Source organism: Channa argus, chromosome 13 (genome assembly GCF_033026475.1).
Source record: "Channa argus isolate prfri chromosome 13, Channa argus male v1.0, whole genome shotgun sequence".
In the NCBI taxonomy this organism is placed as follows: domain Eukaryota; kingdom Metazoa; phylum Chordata; class Actinopteri; order Anabantiformes; family Channidae; genus Channa; species Channa argus.
In genome coordinates this window covers 23,657,863-23,682,209 of record NC_090209.1, presented here as the reverse complement: position 1 = coordinate 23,682,209, position 24,347 = coordinate 23,657,863, and the positions used below count along the sequence as shown (strand labels likewise).

The 24,347-nt window shown below is 44.6% G+C and overlaps 1 protein-coding gene across 12 annotated transcripts in view; it reads left to right on the top strand.

Moving 5' to 3' along the window:
- myt1b (myelin transcription factor 1b) overlaps positions 1 to 24,347 on the top strand; it is a 94,871-nt gene that overhangs the window by 59,879 nt on the left and 10,645 nt on the right. For 10 of the 12 annotated variants that reach the window (XM_067525641.1, XM_067525640.1, XM_067525642.1 and 7 more), the window contains 11 exons: positions 3,972 to 4,078; positions 9,051 to 9,105; positions 11,109 to 11,139; positions 12,336 to 12,398; positions 14,014 to 14,375; positions 15,011 to 16,165; positions 18,384 to 18,518; positions 19,234 to 19,324; positions 19,540 to 19,656; positions 21,369 to 21,583; positions 21,923 to 22,101. In XM_067525641.1, coding sequence (XP_067381742.1) covers positions 3,972 to 4,078; positions 9,051 to 9,105; positions 11,109 to 11,139; positions 12,336 to 12,398; positions 14,014 to 14,375; positions 15,011 to 16,165; positions 18,384 to 18,518; positions 19,234 to 19,324; positions 19,540 to 19,656; positions 21,369 to 21,583; positions 21,923 to 22,101 — 2,510 coding nt within the window. The remainder of the gene's footprint in view (positions 1 to 3,971; positions 4,079 to 9,050; positions 9,106 to 11,108; positions 11,140 to 12,335; positions 12,399 to 14,013; positions 14,376 to 15,010; positions 16,166 to 18,383; positions 18,519 to 19,233; positions 19,325 to 19,539; positions 19,657 to 21,368; positions 21,584 to 21,922; positions 22,102 to 24,347) is intronic. The other 2 variants (XM_067525634.1, XM_067525645.1) reach the window with 2 other exon arrangements.

Sequence of the window (24,347 nt, the reverse complement as noted above, 5' to 3'; positions counted from 1 at the left end):
TAGTAAAACCTAAGACTGCTTCATGTGCCTCATCACTGAGTAGCGCTGCTCCTGTGAACAACTTCAGCTGGTAGTTGTGGCGATAGAAAATCAGGCTAAATCCATGTAAATGTACTTAGTTTGGCAAGGTTTTTGGAAAGCATCCATCTTTGGAGACTGGCTTTTAAATTGACACGTGTTTTCCGGTAATTGTATTTGGCTTTTGGTAATAGTTTTAAAAGGCAAAGTCCACATCTTTGTTTGGCTGCTTCAATATTGAGTTTGTAATTTCAACCTCATAGAGGCTGTTTGGTTAATAAAGCCCGTGGAATTGCACACAAGGAACCTGTACTCTGAGGAGAAGCTGCAAGTCTGTTGTTTGGCTTAATGTCGAGCAAATACAGAGCTCAAGGTTTTATGCATCACAGGCAGAAATGATAAAACACCTCATTGTTTGTCTTCGGTTTACTTTTCCCGTGAAATGTAGCCTAGTTTCAGGGGATTAGAGAATTAGGTTATTGGTGCCTTATGCTGTCAGTGGAAGCTATAACGGCTGAGTATAGCGCTGCATGTAGCGCTGGCCCTGATATGAAGTTGATTCCTTTTTTTTTTTTTTAGTTACCATGACAGGAGGAAACCTCTCTATTTATGAAGGGTTGAATAGCCCATGGTGAGGACAGCAGGTGCCGGAGGAGGGAGCGCAATAAACATGTTGGATGAGCAGCTGGGGCCAAATTGCACCCTCTCATTCAAAGCCTATAAGAAATCTAAGCAATACAAGCAAAGGTCAGGGTTGGCCAGGCTTTCAATAGAGAGGAGGCATTTAAAATGAAAGCCTGGAAATAATGAATTTCATGCCGAGCGTTAAAAGAGAAATACATTATTATTTTTTTAAAAAGACAATTTATTAAAAAGTTCACCAAATGTGCAAAAATTGTGAGATGGGCGAAGGGATTAGTACGAAATGCAAAACAGTTTGGAACATCACAGACCGCTGCCTGAGGTGCACAGATCCCTACAGTGTGTGATCAGGTTCAGAAGAGGTCAGGCTGCCCCACAGGGGAGTTTCTCTTAAAGCTGCCCTCCCCTCCCCCCCCCTCCACACCACCACCCCTGAACTCCCATCCTGTACCTGATAGGATCATACATCTGCCTCACAGTCACTTTGTCCTGATTCCTTCCTCTTTTGGTGATGTTTCATCTGACATTGTGGTGCTCGAGTGCTTCTTCCTGTTTCCTCTGCTGATCACCTGCCAATCTTTACATCTGCCACATATCTGATTACTCCGTTTAGTTATGGTCCTGTGACACAAAGGAAACCAGTGAGTAACATGACACTGTCCCGCTCCCAAACTTTTGATTTCTCGCTGTAATCACACTAAGTTGTCTCTAAATCCTGCTTAACAGGACCAGGGGTGTACAGCTGGCCCCACCCCTGTATGTGTACTAATACTGTTACAGACAGTTCACCCTGGTGTTTAATCTAACTATGGATTTAGGCCTCTTTTCTCCATTGTCCGAGTACAGTAAGCTGCAGAGCTGTAATGGTATTACTCAAGCCTAAACTTTATTTCATGGAATCAGTGTGTTGGTTTTTGAATTGCATTGCTTTATATTATGTGGGTTTGTGTGTGTGTTTCCGCAGAAAACAGGAAAGATTAAAAAAAAACATTTTAAAGAACCCTTGCAGTGAAAAACATTTTTTTTTATTCATTCATTTTGCTTTTTCTTTTTCTTTTTTTTTTTGTACCACGATCCCTCCCCCCAACCCACACTTTTGATTAACCAAACCTCCCTGGCGAACAGCTAATTGTCTCGTGCTCCTCCAATTTTCGCTGAAAAATAACGAGCTGTGAGCCTTTTAGGTGGGAACGAACAGCATCTGATCAAAGAATGAGAGAGTAAATATCCTGAGCACACAAGGCTCAAATTAGGTTCACGTTTTTCGGCGGCAAAGAGTCCAGATGTTCAAGTTTTTCCCTGAATACGAAACAACAGATGAAAGCCTAGAAATATAAAGTCAGCCACAGTCGTAGATCTAACTCGGGTTCAAAATGTCCACGTGAATTTTCTCTGTGTGCAGCAGTATCAGCAGCTCAGGACTGAACAAAGTGAGCAGGAACGCTGACACATGGCCTGAGGCGATGTGTCCTAATAGAGCGCTGTTATATATTTGGCATTTAGGAAGGGCTTTCAGTGCCTTGGCCCCCGAACTAACAATGCAGTACAGATGCTCACTTAACTTCACTTTTAAAGAAGCAAAAAGAAAGTCAGAAAAGAGGAAGAGAGAAGGTGGGGGGGGGGGGGGGGGGGGGGGGGGGGGTTGCGTGCTTGTGCGCATGGAGACAGAGATAGAGATGCATACAAACAGTATTGCTGCTGTAATCACTTTTTTGCTGAGTGGGGGGAGAGTGAAAGTTGATAAACAAGCATTTTGCAAAGAGTGCTGGCTGAGCTTTGGTGAGGTTTGCATGTAATGGGCGAAGTAGGGCTGGGCGTGGAGGAGGAGGGTGAAGGGGAGGACGAGGGAAGGGTGGAGGGTAGGGCTGGTCTGCTTTGGGACCCCTCGGATACGAACACGCAGCCTTTTGTTGTCTCACTGACTGTTTGCTTTCACATTGGCACTGCTGTTAGTATGCACTTTGCCTGCACTGTGGGTTCAGATACAAGACGGCGTGTGCAGGGAAAACAAGTTGCACTGCATCTTTGAAACCAACAAGATGAGAGATGAAAAGGTTGAGACAATAGATGAGATGAAATAGGATGGACAGATGCATTTTGAACTTTACAAAGGTCACAATTCATTCCCATGTTAGCGTGAAAAGGTGCTTTGTGCTGTGGAGCTTATCAAGACGCCTGCAGTCTTTTTTAATAATTCAGTTTGATGTCAGAATTCACAAAATTAGAATATTTGCCTTGACTATCCTGCCTCGTGCATGATTACTCGAATACATTATTGCTACTTTAATTTACATTCTCAATAGAGTGGATTCAGAGTGCGCTGACCCAAGCTTCGGTGTGGAGAATAGATTGATAGCTAGCCCATACAGAAGAAGAGAAGAAGAGTCACCATAAACTCAAGGGCACTTCCTCTGCTGCCTGCTGCAAAGGCTCGCAATCCAAATAAAGGTGAAAGCTATAAGGGTGTGTGTGTGTGTGTATCAGAAAAGGAATCAGATTTCTTTGTACCAGCTCAGCAGTGTAAAAAAAAAGAGAGAGAGAGAGAGGGAGAAACATGGGCTTGTTTTTGAGACTTGCAGATGAAGGGTTTTAAAGCTACACTAGTTGAAAAGTTCAGCCTTGGGCGTTGATAAAAAAAAAAAAATACCCTGCACTCGCCCTGAACCTGAAACTGACGAGGAAAAAAACAAAAAAGCGGCCACCTGAAATGTTAAGAGCGACTTTCCGCTCCGTATTTAACAGCTCCACAAAAATGGTATTTGTAAGGGACTGTTTGTCCTGGGCGATCGGGAAGATCAGGAAGTGAAGCGCTCGAGGGGGGAAAAGAGGCAAGAGAGGGGGAGGGAGAAAAAGAGCTTTGATTTATGTATGATTCATTATTTACTGACCATTCTCCACCCTCGCCCCCCCCTTACACCGCCCATCCCCCGTCATGCTTATATGTGCACCCAGAAAAGCTTGATAAAAATGTGCAAATGTGATTGATTCTAACAGGAGACTGACAGGGACCCCAGCTGGAGCACTTAACCATACTTATGTGTAGTGTGTGTGTGTGTGTGTGTGTGTGTGAGGAGCACATGCACTGCTAGTTAATAAAGGAGTGTCTGCTGTATGCTCAAAGTAGTAGCCCCCACCCTTCCCCTCTTTCTTTTATCCAAACCACTGCCCCATGCACTGGTGCTGATGCAGATGATTTCATATGACAACGCTCTTTCCTTCTCGTTCTTGTTTCCTCGAATCGCACACCCCCTCCTCTGCCCCAGCTCCTTCCTCTTATCTCACGTCTTTGTTCCTCTTCTTTCTGGTGCTAGAAAATGAGTTTCGGGGCGAGCTGGTGAACCAGCGGTGGACACGAGGTGAGAGGACCAGCAGCCGCTGTCAGGCCTCCCAGAGACTGCAGAGCCGTCGACCAATCATGGTGAGTGACAAGGCCCTGCAGCCCCTCCTCCCTCTCCACCATCATTTTAACACACACACACACACATCAACACACACTGCTTCCAACCTGATTCTGCTTCCTGGGCATTTCCCCAATCCCCAACTCAGCGGGGAAAGTTAAAAAAAAAGGGTGGAGGCAGAAGGAGGGGAGGCAGACTGTGTGTTTGTGTGTGTGTGGGGCTGTGTGTGTGTGTGTGTGGGGGGGGTTGATGGCCACACTGGACAGAAAAACATGAATCAAACAGCACATCAAATCTCCCACTTGGCCCTGCCCATCCTTTGCCTCAGCCTCGCTCAGCTTAGTTCAGTTTAGTTAAGCTCAGCATGGAACAGCTCAGCGTTTCCCACTGCTGAGTTCACTTCACTTCACTTCACTTCACTTCACAAGACGTTTTTTTATCCGTTGAAACACAATAAAAACACAAACTCAAAAAGATGTCCTTGAGTTGCTCATACTTTTTTGTCCATGATATTCCTCCTTATCAGCAGAATAGAGAAACTCTCTCTTCTACCAGTTTTTTTCCCTCTCTCCCCCATTCAACCCCCCCTCCTTCCTGTACCTAAAGCCAAAGCATATTCTTTCTACCTTCTGCAAGGGGAAAAAAAAATCCTTTATTTCTCGTGCATCACGAATGGGAGTGTGGCACTCAACAAAGAGATGGATGGATTGAGAGGAGAAAGAGGTGTGTGTGTTAGGGGGGTGGGGGGAGTAGTTTTCCCCTGGGCCCAGTAAAAGTAGTTTTGCTTCCCCTCGATGGCTCGGGTTCATCTGAAGAGATGCCTTTTATTGATTTAGTTTGATTTCTGCTGCTGAGGGAGCCGAGCAGAGAGAGAGGCATTGGTTTCAAACACTACATCATGTGAAGCTTCCCCCCCCCCCCCCCCCCCCCCCCCCCCTTCCTCATCTGTTTGGCCTGACACTTTTGATACCTGCCACACAACATTCTTCCTATCGTTTTGTAGTAAAACGTTATGAATGGAGCAGATTGGGGTTAGCAGGACTCAAGCCTCTGCTAACACACACATTCACATTTGACCCATTATCTGCTCACACATGCTCAGTCCTTCTGCACATGAGGTGTGAAACATGCCGTCTTCCCTCCTCCACCCCTCCCCACCCCTCCGCTCTGCCTCGTGTGAATTATTGAAGGGGAAACTTTGGAAGGGGTTCGCTGTGCGCTGATCCAACATGGGGTCCGCTCAGCGTGGTCCGCCTGTCAGGGGGAGCTGTGCCGCACGCCTCTAATTGGCAGCTGCTGTCTGCAGGTAATATTTGGACATGTCAGTCTGGGCTGCCACTTGTGAACACTCCTTTCCAACTGCTCATTTTGCAACCCAGCCCCCCACCCCCCCAACCTTTCTTCATCTGCACTTGTAAAACTGAGAATGAATAAAAGAGTCATTTATGTGCACCAGGGGACGGAGGGTGACCTTCTCTCTGAAGTCATTGCCCCCAGCCAGCCATTTACATAGAGCTGTCAGAATGCAGAGCGGAGCCGCGGCCCTCCTGCACCCACTGTTGTGCACAAAGAACGACATAATTGATAATGTACAACACAGCCTGTAGGGATGAACTACGTCTTCCTCCTCCTCCTCTTCCTCCTCCTCCATCGTTTTCTTTTTTGTAATGCTGCTCCACACCACATTTCACAGTAGTTACACCTCAAGACATGCACACACACACACACACACACACACACACACACACACACACACACACACACACACACACACACGTAAACATGCTGCCATGCATACATAGCACTTTCTGCATACACACACTACCTTCTTCTCTTATTTTCATCTCCCTTTCACTGCTCTGCATAAAACATTGCTGGTAGTGTGTAGGTCCACCACCTACATACATAGTTCAAGGAGTCTTAATTAAAGCGACAAGTTAAAGGAAAAACATTTGAACATACCTTAAAAAGGGCTGTTAGAAAGAGATAAGGAACATCAGGTGAATGCCAGCCTTGCTGTATCTGGATTCACCGACTGTGACTTTGTGTTCATACAAATTTAATGAGCTGGAATTGAGAAAAAGGACAAGAAAAAGAGAACTCAGATGTGCTTACCTATTTAAATGTGCGTAGCTATGGTTACGCAAACATGAAAGCAATAGGGGCCCTTTTCAGTCCAGGTTTTGATTCATCTGACGACTACCAATGTAAGGAAGAGGCAAAGGAAGGAAGATGAAAAAGTAAGGCAGTAACAGAATAGTATATAAGCTTTTCATGAAGGAGGAACATAGTTTCATTCACATAAGCTCCTCTCACACACATATTCATTAACATACTCTTCACTTGCTCTCTCCTTTGATCTCTAGTTGTATTCAGCCAAGAAAATGGACCAACAACATATTTTGTATATTTACAATTTCCTTTACTTTAGCATGTGATTTATATTTTATCCCTTATTACCATTAATTAGCGACAGTTTCCAATTCATTTTCGGCCACTAGACTTTGCTTTATGTCTTTGCAGGAGGGTGGACGCATGTGAAAAGACAGCAAAGCTCTTAATTTAACTCCTGTTTTTCTAAAGTACCCCTCCACCCACTGTGGGCCACATCACTTTCCATTGTTAGCGGACGCAATCAGATCTTTTACTTTAGTCAATTAAACATCTGAAGCAGTGACATATTAACAGATTCATCAGTTTGTTCATCGGTAGAAAATATTTTAATAACTGGTTCAGTTCAACTTGAAACAAAAATGCCAAACACAACCTGGTAAAAACTTCTCTAGTGGGAGTTTTTCATGCTTTTCGGTTTATAAGGTAAATTTGAGGTTTGAACCATCGGTCAGATAAACACATGTTCTAGCTGTTTTAATTGTTTATCCATTATTATTAGCTAGTTTAGCTCTCCATCCTCACACACTAGCCATGTTTAAACTTAATATTTCTGTTTATACTTTATTGCTTAATTGCTAACTGGTTTTCCTGTATTTTCTCCACTTAATGTTTTCAAATTGGGAGGAAATTTCCACCTGACCTCATCTAACTACAACAGTAGCCCTTGGGCTGACTGCTTGTTATGCATAACAAAATCTCTTTTTGAGGCTGTACTTTTATTTCATTCATGACATTTTTCAATTTATTATAATGTTTACATCAATGTCGGCCTCATGCATAATATGATGTAAACTCGTAACTTATGAGTGTACAAGTTCCAATTGAAACAGCGAAGTGGATGGACAGTGTAAAACACCATAAAATGTGCAAGTACAAGTTCCTCCCAATTATGTAATTAAAGCTCTTGCTCCGCAACCATCCCTTTCACGTACAGCATGTATACGAGGAATTTTAAACTGTAGGCATCCATGTATAGGGTAGCAAACACGCACACACTGAATGAAAACTCTTCAGTGTGTCCCCCTCAGACCTGTGTCTTCCCACACAGCGCTGTGAGTGGAGCACACAAGGAGGCAACTGCTTCCTTCGGGCAGTGCACAAAGCTGCTGCTTGTTGCTCGACTTTTACATTAACTGCGCTTGATCAAAAGAGTTGAGGCCAGAGTGGCCAAAGAGAGGAGGATGAGGAGGCTAAGGCAGTGAAGGCTCACACAGGAAGGGAGGGGCTTGTGCCTGCACCTGTACCTCCGGCCAAACACTAGAGGCTAATGAATGAAGCGTACCCTCCTCACAGGGGGGGTGGATAAAGAAAAGCCCTTAACAACAACAACAACAGTGCGCTTCATCTTCCTCTCATCCCTCTTTCTGTCCTTCTTTTCATAAGTCGTCTTTCAGCAGGAAAGGGGCATTGCCAAACAGAGAGAGGGAGAGGGCGTGGGGGGGGGAAAAGAAGCGAAACAGGGACCCCGTGTTTAAATCCCACTGCGGCTGTGCCAACTTGACTATAGAGAAGCAACAAAGCAGCTAAGTGGCTGGGCATGGATCGGGGGAGGTGTAGGCAAATAGTGGGATAAAGGCGTAGTTGGAGAGGTTGGAGAGGGGAGGAAGTGTGACACAGAAAGAGAGAAAGAAGGGAGACCTGAGATATAAAAAAGCCCAGAGTCCAGTAATCAAAGCTAATGGCTCCATTGTGTCTAAAAAGCATCTGATAGCTGTAGAGTGCACTGAGAGCAGCAGTGAGCGTGGAGAGGTGGTGCTGAAGAGGTGTGGCTGAGGGTCAACATGCACGTGTGTGTGTGTGTGTGTGTGTGTGTGTGTGAGGCAGCGGGGTTAACACCTGCTCTATTGTGACTTAAAAGCCAAGCCAGGAGTAAGCAGCGGGCACAAAACACACACGTATGCACGTTGTCTTTAAAGGGATGCTAGTGTGGCTTTTTAGTAGCCTCTGTGTTTTTTTTGCTTTATTATTATTGTTATTTTCAGTACAGTTATGATTGTCAGTCCCTCTGCTCGCAGGGGCTACGGCCTCTGTGTGGGTGTTGCCGTTTTCCTCTGCACAGCATACAATCATGTGTACCATTCAGGTGCAGGAAATTACAGGGACGGTGATGGGGTGTGTGTAGGGTGATGGCGGGGGAACGCATTTGAAAAGTAGCTCGAACAAGAGGGCTTGTTTTCCCTTTCTATACCATGTAGCCCTTTGTCTCGCCTCCATTCTGACGAGGTGAGCAGGGCAGAGTAGCTTCTGCGTGCGCCTTTTTTTTTTTCCCCCCCTGTAATGTCACAAATCGAGGGTTGAGGGATGGGGGCGTGCAGTTTGCCGAGAATTAAAAATACGATCGTCACTTTGTGTCACTGTTACCTTTGTTGTGTTTCAATGGGAACATTTGGAGCGATGATTAGCTCCAGTATTGCACCGATTCTCTTGCAGCAGAAGAAGTCGAGGGTGATAAACTGTGGGTGTATGATGGAATATTGTGAGAAATTTACACTGTTGCCCCCCCCACCCCCCCCCACCTTTTCTGTTTCCTCTCTTACCCACTTCACACTCGCTCATCCTCCTCTCTTGGTTTCTCTTCTTCTCTCTTCTCCCTTTCAGATGAGCGTAGAGGGTGAAGACAAGCGGACGCGCACTCGATCCAAGGGAATCAGAGGTGAGTTTCAGTGCCAGGCCCTGCACGCACGTGGACGTTAACACATGAAAACAGCAGTTATGCTGTCAGTGTGTTGATATTCGCGACATGTGCACATGTGAATGTATTGCCAATGTAAATGAATACACAAGCCAAAGCAAGACTTTCCGTGATTTAGATTCAAGCTCTAACGTGACCACATGGAGGTGTAGATAATCGTAAGTTATGAAACCTCATTCAGGTCATTTCATAAGTTCATTGTTGTTTCATAAGTTTTCATTAGATTTGTTGTGCGGTGCAGGATAAATTATCATTGATGCTGCACATGTGCTATTTGTACCTGAGGCCCGGCAAGTTAGAGACTAAGAGAAAAGCCAAATTGCAAAGAGGCTGATGCATCTTTAACTGTCTCATTTTAAGACAATTTTATTTCCACCACGGCCTGCTCTTATTTTTTTATTATTATTCAGTAGTCAGTATGAGCTATTGTGGCAATAACCATCTTTCATTCTGGTTTCTTTGTTTTTCATACACAACTTCTGGTTTTTAAAAAGAATTTTTTTGCAATATGAACAATGAGCCCCTCTGAATATAATTAAGATAGAAAAAATAAAATAAAAAAAAAGTTGAGTGCCGCTACAAGTCGGGCTTTGTTATTAGATTCATTGAAATAGATGGTTCAGATGTTACATGTGCAGTCACATGTATGCAAGGGGAGACAAAAATGCAATAGAGACAATTTAACACACGTGAACTCTGAGCCTTGCTGGTACACAATCCACCCACTCCCACTAAATCGATCTTTATATAGATGTAAATATGAGCAAATACATATATATGTGCAGGCTTATTTGTGTACACAGTAAGTAGACACTTGCATGTGCTCATACAGCGGTTATACAGTACAGTCCATGTTTGTGTGCATGGAAGGACTCACAGGGAGGTTTTCAACACACAGTACATCCTTGTGTGTGGATGTGAGGGCGTATAACTACATATTGACATGTGACTGTCTTTATGTGTTTCTGTGTGTACAAGTGTGCGTTTGATGTTTAGAAGCGAGACGGCAGAGCAACATTTCTCAGTGCGGTCAGGAAGGCGCCCAGTCATTTCAAGTGCATGATGAAAGCCCAAGAAACTAAGATGCTGCACACACACACACACATATCAGCTGTGTGTGTGTGTGTGTTAGTGTGTATGTTTTGTTCTAATAGTGTATCTTGATACCCGGGGTCATTCTGACATGTGATTAATGCATTTGATATTGGAGCCCAAACTGAATTCTCCAGGATCATATTGTTTTCTTGTTAGCTCCAAATGAAAATAGGATATTTCTCCAAAGTCATTCTATCTCCAAACTCCCAATCAATGCCTATAGCCAGCCCGGAGCTGTGTGTGTGTGTGTGTGCGTGTGTGCGTGCTGTTTGTGAGCACAGCTTGATTTATGTTTTCAAGGCAATTACTATAAGTTGTCCCAGAAAGAAGTGCCGTTTTCTACTGATGAAGGCAGTTTTCCTTTTAATTTCATTTTCCCAATTATGATAACTAAAAGTGCAACAATTAATCATGTTTTATTGCTGAAGTCTGCATATAATTGTCACTTTTTCTGAACAGCATTATGCAGTTTGGCTGATTTAGGTTTTCTCCTCTGTGTACATGCTTTTGTGTGTGTGTTATTCCTACACAGGCCAGCACTGATACTCCAGTTTGTTTTGTGCCTGCCTTCCTGAACATGTGTTTGAATGTGCATATGTTGGCATGTATATATATGTATGTATGTTTTTGCGTGTACAGTCAGGAGTGTGTATTTGTGTGTTGTTGTTTTTTTCACTTGATCATGCATTCAGCAGTGTGTAACCTGCTATGAGAAAGCCTCATGGGATTCGTATGCATTTGTGATTTATTGATCTAAGTTTCTTTTAGCAGAACAGCTTTCTGAGCAAACGTTCACCTTTGTTCTCCCTCCCCTTGTCGCCCTCTCCTCCCCCCCCCTCCCTTGTTGTCTCTCTCTTTTTTTTTCTCAGTTCCCATTGAGCTCGTAGGACAAGAGCTGAGGTAAGGAAACACCTTCATCTCTGTGCAAACCCCTTTCATAAAGTTCTTTTATGTGCGCCACAGAGCACCCCCCCCCCCCCCCCCCCCCCCTCCTTTCCCCCTCCGGCACTCGTAGACGCGCTATCAGTGCTTCTTTAGATCATATTGTATAAAATTATTTTCATTTCTTATCATCAGCACTTCTAAGCTCATGGTCAGTGCCTCCAACAGGCTGGTATTGATTCCTCACAGCCTTTTGCTATTTCCTGCTCTGAGCACATACACTAGATGCGATAAAAGGAAGGTGTATGATCTTTTTGTGATCCGATCGAAGCATACGGCGTTGATAGAGGATGGTGAAGGGCGATTACCTTTTTCATTCCTTGCCCTATCGTCCTTGTTCTCGTTCAAGTTACCCATCTCCATTCTTTCCCACGCCGGTGGCTTCTCACAGGGCTTTACCAATCATTAAGCCCACTGTCCTCCCTCCTCCCCGTCCTTCTAAATAAACATTTTTCATCTTCTCGCATTTTGTCACACTTCACCTCCAAACATTGATCTGTGCCCAGCACTCCAAAGGGACTTTTCGGTTTAAGAAGAAAGGGGTAAAAGACAGTAAGCAGGCCAAAGAGGGCCTCATTTAAAATGCAAATGCAGCATTTTTTAATAAGTGAAATTAATAATAAGGATAATTGGAGTAATAAAGGGCAATTGCTGGTGGAAGTTAATGAGAATGAGCTGTCCTGAGGGGTCATAGCAACCTGAATCAGAGGAGGGAGTGAAAATAGAGAGAGAGAGGGAGGGAGGGGGAAGAGAGTGAGACCTGATGATGATGATGACTGGTGAAGAGAGCAGAGCAGGGGAAATTACAGCAGGTCTCGGCTGATCCTTATCGCTCATAGTAACAGGATATAGGCCAGGGTTGATGTACGACAGACAATATTATGTTCTCCCCGGCTTGATGCCACCTGCATTCATGCATTATGTTTGTCTGCCGCAAGGATTGACGGAGTGACGGGGGGGAGGGGGGCATATTTATGTACATATGCACATATTTATGTGCATGTGCATTTGTGTGACGTGTGTGCTCAGTTTGCATGTCTCTGCTTTGCTTTGTGTATCTTAATTGCTTGTCGTTATCATTGCTTCTGCATAAGGACTAAAATGCACCATGTGTTAAACATGCAGTATCTCTAACCTCCATCCATCTCATCCAGCTGCCCCACCCCTGGATGCAATGGCACTGGCCATATCAGTGGGAGATACTCACGACACAGAAGGTAGGGCAGATCAAAAACCCACCCTCTGTCTGTCCTGCTTCTGTCTGTCCATCCTTCTTGTCCTCTCTGCCCCCTTGCTTATGCTTTGTGGATGTTTCACTTTGAATTTAAAGGATTAGATTGCTGGTGTACACGTCCAGTCATCTACATTAATTATAAAAGCCACAGCCAGCATCTGGTTAGCGTAGCTTAGCATAAAGACTGGAATTAGAGCTTAGCTTTGTGCCGAAGTAGCTGCACCTGTAAACTTCACATGTGGTCCCTGGTTGTTCAAGCCCCACTAAGGCCAAAGTGTATATTATGGTTTTATGGGGAGTTTTGTATCACTGACAAGAACACCTGCCTGTTCCTACATGTAAAACCAAACCTTTCTGTTTGTGCAAACTAAACAATTAGACACCAAAACTTAATTAATGAGCTTAAAAGCTGCTGCTAAACTTAGTTTGTTCCCCTTGGATAGAACCAAGTTAGCTGTTCCCCCTCATTTGGAATTTGTGCTCAGCTGAGTTACTTTCAGTTGTGCAAACTGAAGAGTGATCCGATCAGTTAAACCGTGCACATTGGAGTTCGCTTGTTAACAAACCAATCGCTGCTTGTGACTTGAAGGATCGGCTGTGTACAACATGAGTCATTTTTAAATTCTCAAATAAGAATAAAGTCAGTGTTGTAGTGAAAACTTAACATTAGCACAATCCCAAAAAATGATTAATTTCTCTTTAGCAAAAGTAGGCTTTTCATAATCATCTTGCATCCTCTCAAGTTTGTGTCGTCCTTAATTCAAATCCTTTCATTCCTTGAATAAAATAAACAGGATATAAATTTGACATGAAGACCTTGACATGACACTTGTCATGAGCTACTGATTTTTTCCTTTCTCTTTATGTAAATTGCAGGTGCACATGATACGAATGTCATTTCAGGAACACTGAATGTCCCCTGAAAACAAAGCCCAGCGGGACAAAAAGAGCATGTTAATCATATATCTTTGTATAATCACACGCCGATCACCCTGCAAAAGCCAACAGGCTCAAAAACTAAACCTAACTAATAAGGCTTTCAGTGGACGGCAGTGAAATCTGATCTCTGCAGGTTTATTTCTAGCCTCATTTTCCTGTCCTCGCCCTCAGAGACCCTGCGGGACTCGGGGCAGCTCACTGGCTTGTGACTCCTCTTTATTGAGGGGCAGATATTAGCTATCTGTTTACATGTGTATTCATTCAGCAGGCAATTTCAGATGCACTTTGTTTATAGATCGCCCCTCCGTCTCCCTCGGTGTCTCCCAGGTGAGAGTAAGAAGGAGTTTATTGGATTTCACCCTCCGCTGCCTTGCCCACCCGCCTCTCCATACAAGTTGTTCATTAAACGTTCCAGTCAATTGGCTGAGATTGGTTGTGATGTCTTGAGTGAGTGAGCATGGCGCCCCCCTCAGGCCACTTTACTGAAAGACTCACCCCATCCCTCTTCATGTCAGGACACACACACATCTTCCATCATGCTGCCTAATCTCGGACGAGAGACGCAGTTTAACTGGACGTGTTTTTCATTTCCACTTCTAACCCTGCTTTGTATTCATGACTCTTTGTTCTGTTCTTATCTCCTCTTCCTTCACCGCCAGCGTCCTTGGTTGCCCCATAGCCAGAAAGCGCCGTCTGGAGGAAGCGGAGGCTGAGCAGGAGATGGAGCGGCCTTCCTCAAAGAGGAAGTCCCACCCCCTGAAACTGGCCCTGGACGAGGGCTTCAGCACAGAAAGCGAGGCCAGCAGCGAGGCTGATGGCGAGGGAGAGAAGGAAGGAGAGAAGGCAGGAGACAACAAGGGGGAGCAGAAGGATGAGAGTGAGGCGGCCGGAGAGGAGACAGAAGACCTGACACAGAATGGACATACTAACGGACAGGAAGTGGAGACACACAGTCCCCAGGAGGAGGAAGAAGAGGAAGAAACATATCAGAAAGAGGGAAATGTATTCACAGCAGATGAAGGTACGTTATAAACATGTTTACAACTAAACTGTCATTTTCATGCAAAGACAAAAGGGAACTAATGAAATGAAAATAATAAAGCAAATAATGAAACGATCAGTTCACATTCAATAATTAACTTTGCATGTATTTATCAAGCACCAATGCGGTGCAATTTTTGATCTGTTTTCTACGTGTGTAAACGGGATAGCTTTAGGTTTTTGACTAGATCAGAGTACCTGGTGGAGGGCCCCTTCGATCAGTGGCAAAAAATGCACATCACGCGTAGGTCTTTGATTAAAGAAGTGCTGCACACTGTTAAGGGCTAACAAATGGGGTCATCCACCAGACAGCCAGCGAATAAAAAAATTACAAACAAATCCCTACGCAGATCATCAGGTGAGTTGCCTCCTAACAACCACCAAGAGCACCGGCGCTTAATGAGTGTTTTTCAGCGTCCACAAGCTGCTTTACATGTACGCACCCTGTCACAGCAGGCGCTTTTAGTTTGGCGTGAGCTCCCAGTGGATGACTTGCCAGGCAGGAAGATAATGCCGGCAAAGATGAAAATATTGCTGACAGCAGCTTTAGCTCGCTGCATGACTCACTCTTTCCTCTGTGTTACCGCTCTGGCTTCTTCATCTGTGTTTCCACAGAGGAGGAATGTGTGATCATCGAGCCCGAGCTCAGAGCAGCGCCGCCTGCACCCGAGGAGTGTCAATCTCCTTTTCAGAGCACCGAAGATGTGGCCAACTCTCTCCTCCACCTTGGCCGAGACTCCAACAACAATGCTCCAACTGTGACCATTCAGCAGACTGTTGCCATGGAGACTGAGGAGGATGTCACAGTGGCAGCTAAAGGGGGTGAAGAAGTAAAGGACGAGCAGGAGGGGGAAATGACTGAGGGGGAAGAGGAGGAGGTGGCGGTTCATAGAGTTCAAGTACTGGAGGAGTCTTCTGTTGTGCACAAGGAGTCAGCTGAAGTGGAGAGAGAGGAGTCAGAGGATGAGCACGGAGGGTGTGAGGACAGGAGCAACCGCCAGGAGGTGAAGCACCAGTATCTGATTAAAGATTTCCACCATGAACAGATCAAAAATGAAGAGGAGGAGGAGGAGGAGGAGGAGATGGCAGCACCAGCACAGCACGGGAAGGACTCTTCAGCCGTAGAAGAGGAGGACGGAGAGAAAGATGAAGAGGACCACAGGGACCACGGTTTGCCCGTTTCTGATGTGCCAACTGCCATCCGCACCATCACCAGCACCGCAGCAGCTCAGGGAACACACATCAAGACCGAAGACCACAGGGCCAGTCCTCTGGAGAACTACAATTTACACAGGGCAAGTCCCCTTGACAAATGTGACTCTCATAAACCTAGCCCACTTCAGAACTACAAGAACAGCCCTCCTTTAAGCTACAGCTCCCACAGGGCCAGTCCAATTGAGGACTACTTTCCCAACCTCAGAGGTGAGAACTATAAAACCCACAAAGCCTTGTCCTCTCCTGAAATTATCGAGGTTCGATCAGATAAGTCAGAGGACAAAGACTTTGATGACTTGGATGGGGATGACGAGCGCGACGACGAAGACAGCCTGTCCCAGCGTTCCACGGTGACGGATGAGTCAGAGATGTTTGACATGACCCGAGGGAACCTGGGCCTGCTGGAGCAGGCTATCGCCCTGAAGGCAGAGCAGGTGAAGCCAGCTGGGCCCAGAGAGATGCTCCACGCCCCAGATATCCACCACCAGCGATACTTCACCATAGATGACAGGCCCAAGCACCTGGACGTCATCCGCAAGAGCTACTTCAGCAAAGGTAGGACGAAGTAAAGAAAGTAAGAAAAGTGGGCAGGGCCTGAGTTAGACTATACATCACGAACATTTAATTTAGTCTACTGAAAATGTTTTAGGCTGTGTTAGCATCGCATGGAAGTGCTGGTACAAGCACAATCCTTGGTAGTGAATTCAAGGACGTTCCAACATCCCAGAGTCCAAATATTTGGCTGCTGCTATTTCTGCTGCGTTGTGTAAAAATCTAATTGAGAAAACAAAATAGGATGCACATAAATAAAAAGGTGAATTGGTAGTTTCTAACATGGATGAACAATAGTTTGACATTTTGAAAAACCCAGAATAGCTTTGTTGTCAAGAGTTAGATGGGAGGACTAATACCTATCTCATTTATTTTTTTACTTTGTGTATATGGATTAAATAAAAATAGCAATAATAAATGTAATATCCTGTAAGCTCTGATGTCACCACAGCGGATCATTTTTCTGCACGTTGCGTTGGCATAAAATGACCAAGAATAGAACCATAATGGCCAAAAAAGATATGCGATAGCAAAATGACCACAGACAGCAGGAAATTAACATAAAGAGGCAAATTATGAGCAGAAACAGAACAGAAATGACAAAAGCTAGACATAAAAAAAAATTACCAATAGTTATATAACAAATAGTTATAAAATGACCAAAAGGATACATGTTATGATCAAGAATAGCTGAAAACAACCGTAGCGTGATGGTGACTTGTTTTACTTTACATGTGTGTCTTTCAGTCGGGAGGCTGGGTGGCCCGTGGCCCCTCAAATCTATGCCCATTAGTTTGTAGGCATGTTAGTGATAATGATGTATGTTCTGATTCATGGAGGATAATAAATGTATAGTCATATTGTTTGTACCATAATGAAATGAAATGAAAGCAGTGGCTCCGTAGATTGTAAGAAATGTGTCCGCGTCAAGGGAAGTCAGGTTCCTCTTTGCCACAACAGACACATGAAAAAGAGACAGGATGTGAACCACAACCGCAAATCACAACAAAGACATTTCTAGGTTTGTAAAACTGTAAAGTCCTACTACATGAATCAGCTACAACATGAGTGACATAAATATGCACAACCACCTGTATTGTTCCGGACATACAGGTGAATATTTGTTAAACGGGCACAAGGTGTCATGTTCTTAGTGCAATGTTGGAAGCAGAGTGTACAAACAAACACAATGTACCCGACAAACAGTGATGAGTCACTGAGCTCTGTTAGGTCCTTCTTCTGTACTGTGTGTGTGTGTGTGGGGGGGGGAGAAGGACTTCCAGCTGAATAGACTCCTATGAAGAGCAGAGAGGAAGTGCTTGAAGAGAGGGTGAGGTGGAGCAACAGAGAGGAGGAGCAAGCAAAGAGAGGAAGGTTGTGCAGCTTGTCCTCAGTCAGCAGTGGAGTGTTTGTTTACATGCTGCATGTGTTACGGCCTTGTATTTCACAGTTGGCGCCCGGCCCACTTGTCATGCTCCTCGCAGTATGGCTGGAGTGTGATTACATGCCTGGTAGTGCTGCCCTCTCCTTGGCCTCAACTCCCTCCTGTGGTGACGTTCCTGTTCCGCTCAATGCTAATTAGGAGATGCGTGTCTCGTTAACATTCAATTTGAAGGCCAATAGAGCATCGCGCCATCCTCTTTGCTGCTTTTTCCTTACTCCAGTACCACCGATACGGGCTGGCCTACCTCCAGTAGCAGTAGGGAGGAGTAGGTAGCTTTAATTATGTGTAAGTTGTGCTGGTGTGTGTGTGTGTGTGTATATATTTAATTTTGCCCCAGGTGCAAATGTATTTTCAGGTGTTGATTTCGCTGAGATCCAAACAGGATCCTTGAAAACGTCCGATAAGTGTAGCAAGGTGGTGGAGATGATCGGAGCACACTGGATGAGTAGCTGCAATATTTCGGAAACGTGAACAATCACACTTTGAGCTAATGCACAAAACACATTGTGCACTTAAAGAGATACATATGACATGAGGTGTAGATGCAGATGGTGTTGCTTTTGTACAGTTGTCTGAAATATGTCTAGATTTTATGCTCAGCCAAGCAGACTGTCTGATGGCATTAACCACTTGCTTTTGTCCTCCTCTCCTCTCCTCTCCTCTCCTCTCCTCTCCTCTCCTCTCCTCTCCTCTCCTCTCCTCTCCTCTCCTCTCCTCTCCTCTCCTCTCCTCTCCTCTCCTCTCCTCTCCTCCTAATTCCCGCCTTCTTTCATCCAGAGAGCAGTAGGCCGGAGAAGAGGGAGATCAAGTGTCCCACCCCGGGTTGTGATGGGACGGGTCACGTGACTGGTCTTTACCCTCACCACCGCAGCCTGTCAGGCTGTCCACACAAAGACAGGATCCCCCCAGAGAGTGAGTGTTTTTTTTTTTTTGTATTTTTTCCAGCTGCTTGGAAAAAGAGAATACGCATAGAGGGAAGGAAAATGACAACAAAGGGCAGTCTGACATTGATAGAAACACACTACCTCTCCTCACTGTAGAGGTAGACATCACATAAGTACTGTAATACCAGCTTAATTATGATTTCCTGAGGTTTTGAAGAGTTGGGGTTCTGATCCAGGCTTACTGATTCAAGGTCACTGTGGCCTCTCAGCTCCTCAGCCCATCCACGTCCTTGCAGAGCACAACTTACTCGCTTTCTGCTAAATATCTAACTGTGAGGCTGCTGGTGCTGTGAGAGAAGAGCACACAGGTCAGGTGTTTAGATTTAGCTCTCTAACAATATGCAGATAGGAAACTGCAGTGTTGGTATATTTTATTTCTTAGCCCTCTTGATGTGATTGTAATGATACTAACATATCAGAGGCCGGATCTCTTTCTGTAGTCATGACTACAGGTCCATTAAATGCAGTGTAGCAATTCTCGGATTAGGATTCACTCCATATTCCTGTTGGTATACATGCTAAAGACACCGCAGCGCTCAACTTCATCGGTTGCTGCTCTTTCATTCAGTGTGCAGCGGTAATAACCATTCATTAGCAAGTCTTTGTTCAGAAATAGAAACTAGCATCTTGGAGGGACCTGAAGAATTAGATTTACTCTTAACTGTGCGTGTTTTGTTTTGCAGTTCTGGCCATGCATGAGAATGTGCTAAAGTGTCCAACTCCTGGCTGCACCGGTCAGGGCCATGTTAACAGCAACCGTAACACACACCGCAGGTATTCATACATATATCATATATTTGAGAGTGTGTATATATTTCTGCAGATGATGCAGGGTCGTGCACATGGAGTAGATTTCTCTCTGTGCATTTGCAGTCTCATACCTATGCAGCACAGCAGACGCGTCAGCCCACATCAGTGTGATGCAGATTCACATGGTCAGCGACATGCACTGTGTTTAATATTCATCTTTTTTTCCGCCCTGCCTCCAGTCTTTCTGGATGCCCCATTGCCGCTGCAGAGAAGCTGTCCAAGAGCCACGATAAACAGCATCTGTCTCAGCCAGGCAGCGAACACCTCAAAGGGAGTCCCAACGACAGAGTGTTAAGGTGGGTGATCAAAAATAAAGGAATCCAGGCCCAAGACGGTTCATCCATTTCAAATTGGTCTTTGTGCAATTTTCCAGCTCCATAAAAAGTCAATTAAAGGTTGTCGGAAAAGTCAACAAGTCAAAACTAATGAATAAAACTTTCAATTAGATAGTTGAGATAGAGGGTGAAAAGAAATGTGAGGCCTACACTTGCTCTTTAACCTCATCAGTAGATAAAAACGTTTTTTTTTTTAACAGTAACGAAGAAGAAACCAAACTTTATTAGTTTAAACTTTTACTTACACGTCTCTTGTATGTGAATGTCTGCTTTGCTCTCTTAAAATAGCATTTTTATGTGTCTTAAAAGCTCCAACTGGACAAATACAGTTTATTTTCTTATGTAACAAATTTTTAACCAACTGATTGACATGTCAAAATCCCTTTAAGCCCTTTGTTGGGTTCTGATAAGGGCCATAAGAAACAGGTCGGGCACAGTGAACCTTTCACCTACATACTGTAAAAGCTGTCTCCTCCAGTCCAAACCCCTTTTTTCAAGATTAGCTACTTCGCTACGCCGGAGTCCTGACCTTGCTTCTTTTGCCCCTTGTGGGAGAGGCGTTACAGGTCTGTGAAAGGATCAGTATAAAGCATCCAATCTGACAGCCTAATCACTACTGTCACCTCAAACGCCGAGCTCTCTTTATCATCATTCATCTCACCATCCAGCCGGGCTCCACGATCACAGCCGAAAGAATGATAATTACCACAAACTAGACAGTGGTATTATGCTAAGTCCACGCTCTTGCACGTTGGTATTTTAATTAATAATGCAGCTGATAAGCTAATTATGCAAGTTATAGGGGCATTGCGGGGGATAGGAAAAATAATTGCTTTCCTTGAGGAGAATCTCATCAGTGGTTGGACAAAGCAGAGGATTAAAACATAATAAGGCTTTCTTTGTTTTGCCTTCTCAGATCCTTATTAAAAGGCGTCTCTGTTATGGATAGGCCAGAAGAATTCCTTGTTCCTTGCAATGCGTGCTCGAATGGAATCCAGGTTGAATTAATAAAAAAAAATAATAGAACATTTTCAACAGCCATTACAATCGTCCTTTAGACTGGCTCTGGTGTGAGCATGTGCTATTGGTTTGCCAGTGTGTGAAGACCACCCCAAAGCTGCGTGACTACAGGCCAGGTCATGTAGCTTATTAATGAGTGTGTGGTTGGAGACCAGACTGTGATCTGGGCTTCAGTGGTACAGTATGCAGAGGAGGCAAAAAGGCCACAGAAAAAAAAATATAAAATAAAAAATAGGAGGAGGAAGGTGACTCCACTCCCACCCTGCCTTCCCTCCCCCTTCCTCCTTCCCTCTTTTCCACTTCCCCCACCCTCCTGCCTCTCCCTGGTCTATCAGTGGATTTACGCCAACAGGTCTGACAAAAGCCCAGGCTCTCCAGGAAAACGAGAGGGCTTAAAGCTCATAAATTCTATGCTGTACAACATGCAAATGTGCCCTCTGCTGATAAGAGAGCTTTTAATCCTGCTGCACTCCTGCTAAGTACACCATTGCCCCTATCTTTACTCTCTCCATGTCACTCTACTTCCCTCTCTCATTCTCTTATTCCCTTTCTCCTCTCTCTATTTGTTTTTTTTTTTCTTTGCTTTACTTTGGATTGTGCGACTCTTTGTTGCATCCTCCTTTATTATTCCGTTTCGTGCGTTCTTCCCACAGGCCCATGTGCTACGTGAAGCAGCTCGAGGTGCCGCAGTACGGCAGCTACAGGCCCAACATGGCACCCGCCACACCTCGCGCCAACCTGGCGAAGGAGCTGGAGAAATACTCCAAGGTGTCCTTTGATTATGCAAGCTTCGACGCTCAAGTGTTCGGGAAGCACATGCTTGCTCCAAAGATGCCCACCAGCGAAACCTCACCCAAAGCCTTCAAAAGTACGCGTTCGGGTTCCCACTCCTGTCTTGTCTTCAGTCTTCCAGCTATGCCCACATTTCCTCCCATGACAGCTTTGCGTCTGTGTTTTAACTTTTTTTATTATTGGCGTTTAATTCCTTGAACGTGCTTGACATGATATATAATAAGTTACGCTTTATCGCCATTTGGCACAATGGAAATCATAAGTGGCCTCTACTAAGCACATAAGTCTATGTAACCAGCTATAACTAGCACTATTACAGAAAGATATTACACACAAATTATAGATTTAGTTTCACTCTCCTACTTTGATGATCATCCGATGTATACAATTTCACTAAATGTCTTTCCTCCTGCAGCTAAGCCCTCATTCCCTAAGCCACTATTGCCCAACCACGGCTACGGAAAGAGCTCCGCATTGGCCTACGACTACTCCCACGACGCCGAGGCCGCTCACATGGCCGCCACCGCCATCCTTAACCTGTCCACGCGCTGCTGGGAGAAGCCCGAGAACCTCAGCACCAAACCCCAAAACAAGGTAAACAGGCCCACACGTGTGTTCATACGCTGTCATAATAATGAGCATTTGTAAAGTACTGTAATCAAAGAACACTGCAAAGCAAATCCTTCACCACCTATCAAAACTACAGATGTAAATGTAATAATTCATATGCGGTTGAGAAGTGTTCTTCTCTTCGTGGAGAAAAGAGATTATTAGCTGATTGTAGTGCAGATTGAAACATTGCAGGCCGCAGCTGGCGAGATGAGGGGGGAAAGCGATGGGTGTGCCTCTCCTCTCCTCTCTTTGCTCATTTTTTTTTCTCTCTCCCCATCAACTCTGCATGAATATATCATCAGGAGGCATTGGCTTACAGCAACAGGAGAGTGTTGAGATGCAGTTGCATCACCTCGCCCGTCCTCTTTCATCCTTCCATCCATCCCACACACTTTTCATGTTGTTATTGAATTTGGCTGACTGCCAGTTCCCTGGATTACTTTTCCACCAGGTAGCCTTTTTTCATTATCTGCCGGACGGATCTCCCGCTCTCTTCCTCCACCCTTGCCACTCTTTCTTTCATCTTCTTTTCACATCTCTTTTTACTCTGCTTTATCCCTCTCTTCCTCCCTATGCAAGTCAGACTGTGTCTCTCTGCCATTCTCTGGCCATGCCATCCATCTCTCACTTACTCCCTCGTTCCCCTCTCGGTGCACAGGAGGTGTAATTGGAGCACCACTTTCCCCCATATTGTGATTTTTAAAAGCCTTTTTGCCTCACAGAGGAGAGAAAGTGACTGCTTCATCATTTTTCGATTTCCTGACAGGGTTTTAGGAAGATAAAAAGTGAAGATTAATGTCTTAGGCAGCGCAGAAGAGTAAGGTGTTGTTCAGCGAGGCCCAGATCCAAAAGTAAGCCTTTAGCTGTGCAGTATTACAGCGCAGATCAGCTGGGGACTGATCTGGAGTCAGAATCAGAGCCAGTTGAAATCCAATATTAAAACATTGGAGCTCTGAGCTCATCAACCAGGGACATTTCTGGGAACTGTTCCCGTTTTCGTTCCTCGTCTCCTAACCCTTTGATTTTTCTGGCCCCTGACCAGCCCATATGAGGGCCATGTTAGATGAATGCTGTAAACATGGCTCCCCTCACCCCTCTTGTTTCTGTTCGCCTGCCAGCACTATAACAGAGAACGGAGAGAGATGAGCCACGGCATTGGTGCTGCCGGCTAAGTGTTAACGGAGTATGTTCGATACGATTACTAACATGCTCAAGCGACAAACGTAGTCTTCTGAACTCAAACATGCAGTGCCATACACTGCTCCATGACTGTGGAAATACTGGTTACGCACGAGCTCGAGGCCAATTTTACGAGCAGGGGAAAGTGGATGGGTGGAAAATAGAAGAAATCAATAATTTCAGCACATGAACATTTGGATTCATCTGAATTTAAATCTATCTCTAAGTGTGATTAAAAATATAAGTGTGTTAATACATGTGAAGTGCAGCAATGCAATCGGCACAAGAGGGTAATTACATTAATAACAATCATCATCATACAGTGGTGACATACAGTGTTAAACAATGACATTTTTTCTCATAGGCACTGAAGTGCTCCAGAGGAGACTGCAGTAGGAATTTAAATGCACGAATACCGACTTAGATGTATTACTTAACTGTGTTTATGTATTAATTTCATGTCCCACAGTGTTCAGTTTGAAATTTAATAACCTAATCTTATTAATGCTGAAAGAGAAAGCTTATTCAAACTCAACTAATAAAAACTTAGAAAAAGCAATTTTGCTCTTTTTTTATTGGGCCTATTCTCACAAACACAATATCTCGAGGAACATCTCGAAGACATTTCTTTAAAATTGGTAACTGGACTCGAGAAGGAACTGATTTGATTTTGGTGGTCAAAGGTCAAGGTCACTGTAACCTCACGTCTGTCCGTTTCCCGCAATATCTCAGGAACTGAGAGGGCCCTGGAGGGAATTTCAATATGTCTGGCACAAACGTCCGCATGGGCTCACGGATGAACTGATTATCAGTCTGAACAGACATGCATGTAAACTGCAACTTGACTGATTTGGCGGAGGCGAACAACCTCAAGGCAGCGCAGTAGCTTGGGTTTTCATAAAAGCATGATTGACCGATCGCCGTTCCCAAACCACGTATTCATATATCACCTCTCTAAGCAGGCTCGACAATGACTAACACACATGAACTGATTGGGTGAGAAGCATTAAGATAGCAGTACAGTGGTAACACTAGCGAGCAGGCTGGTG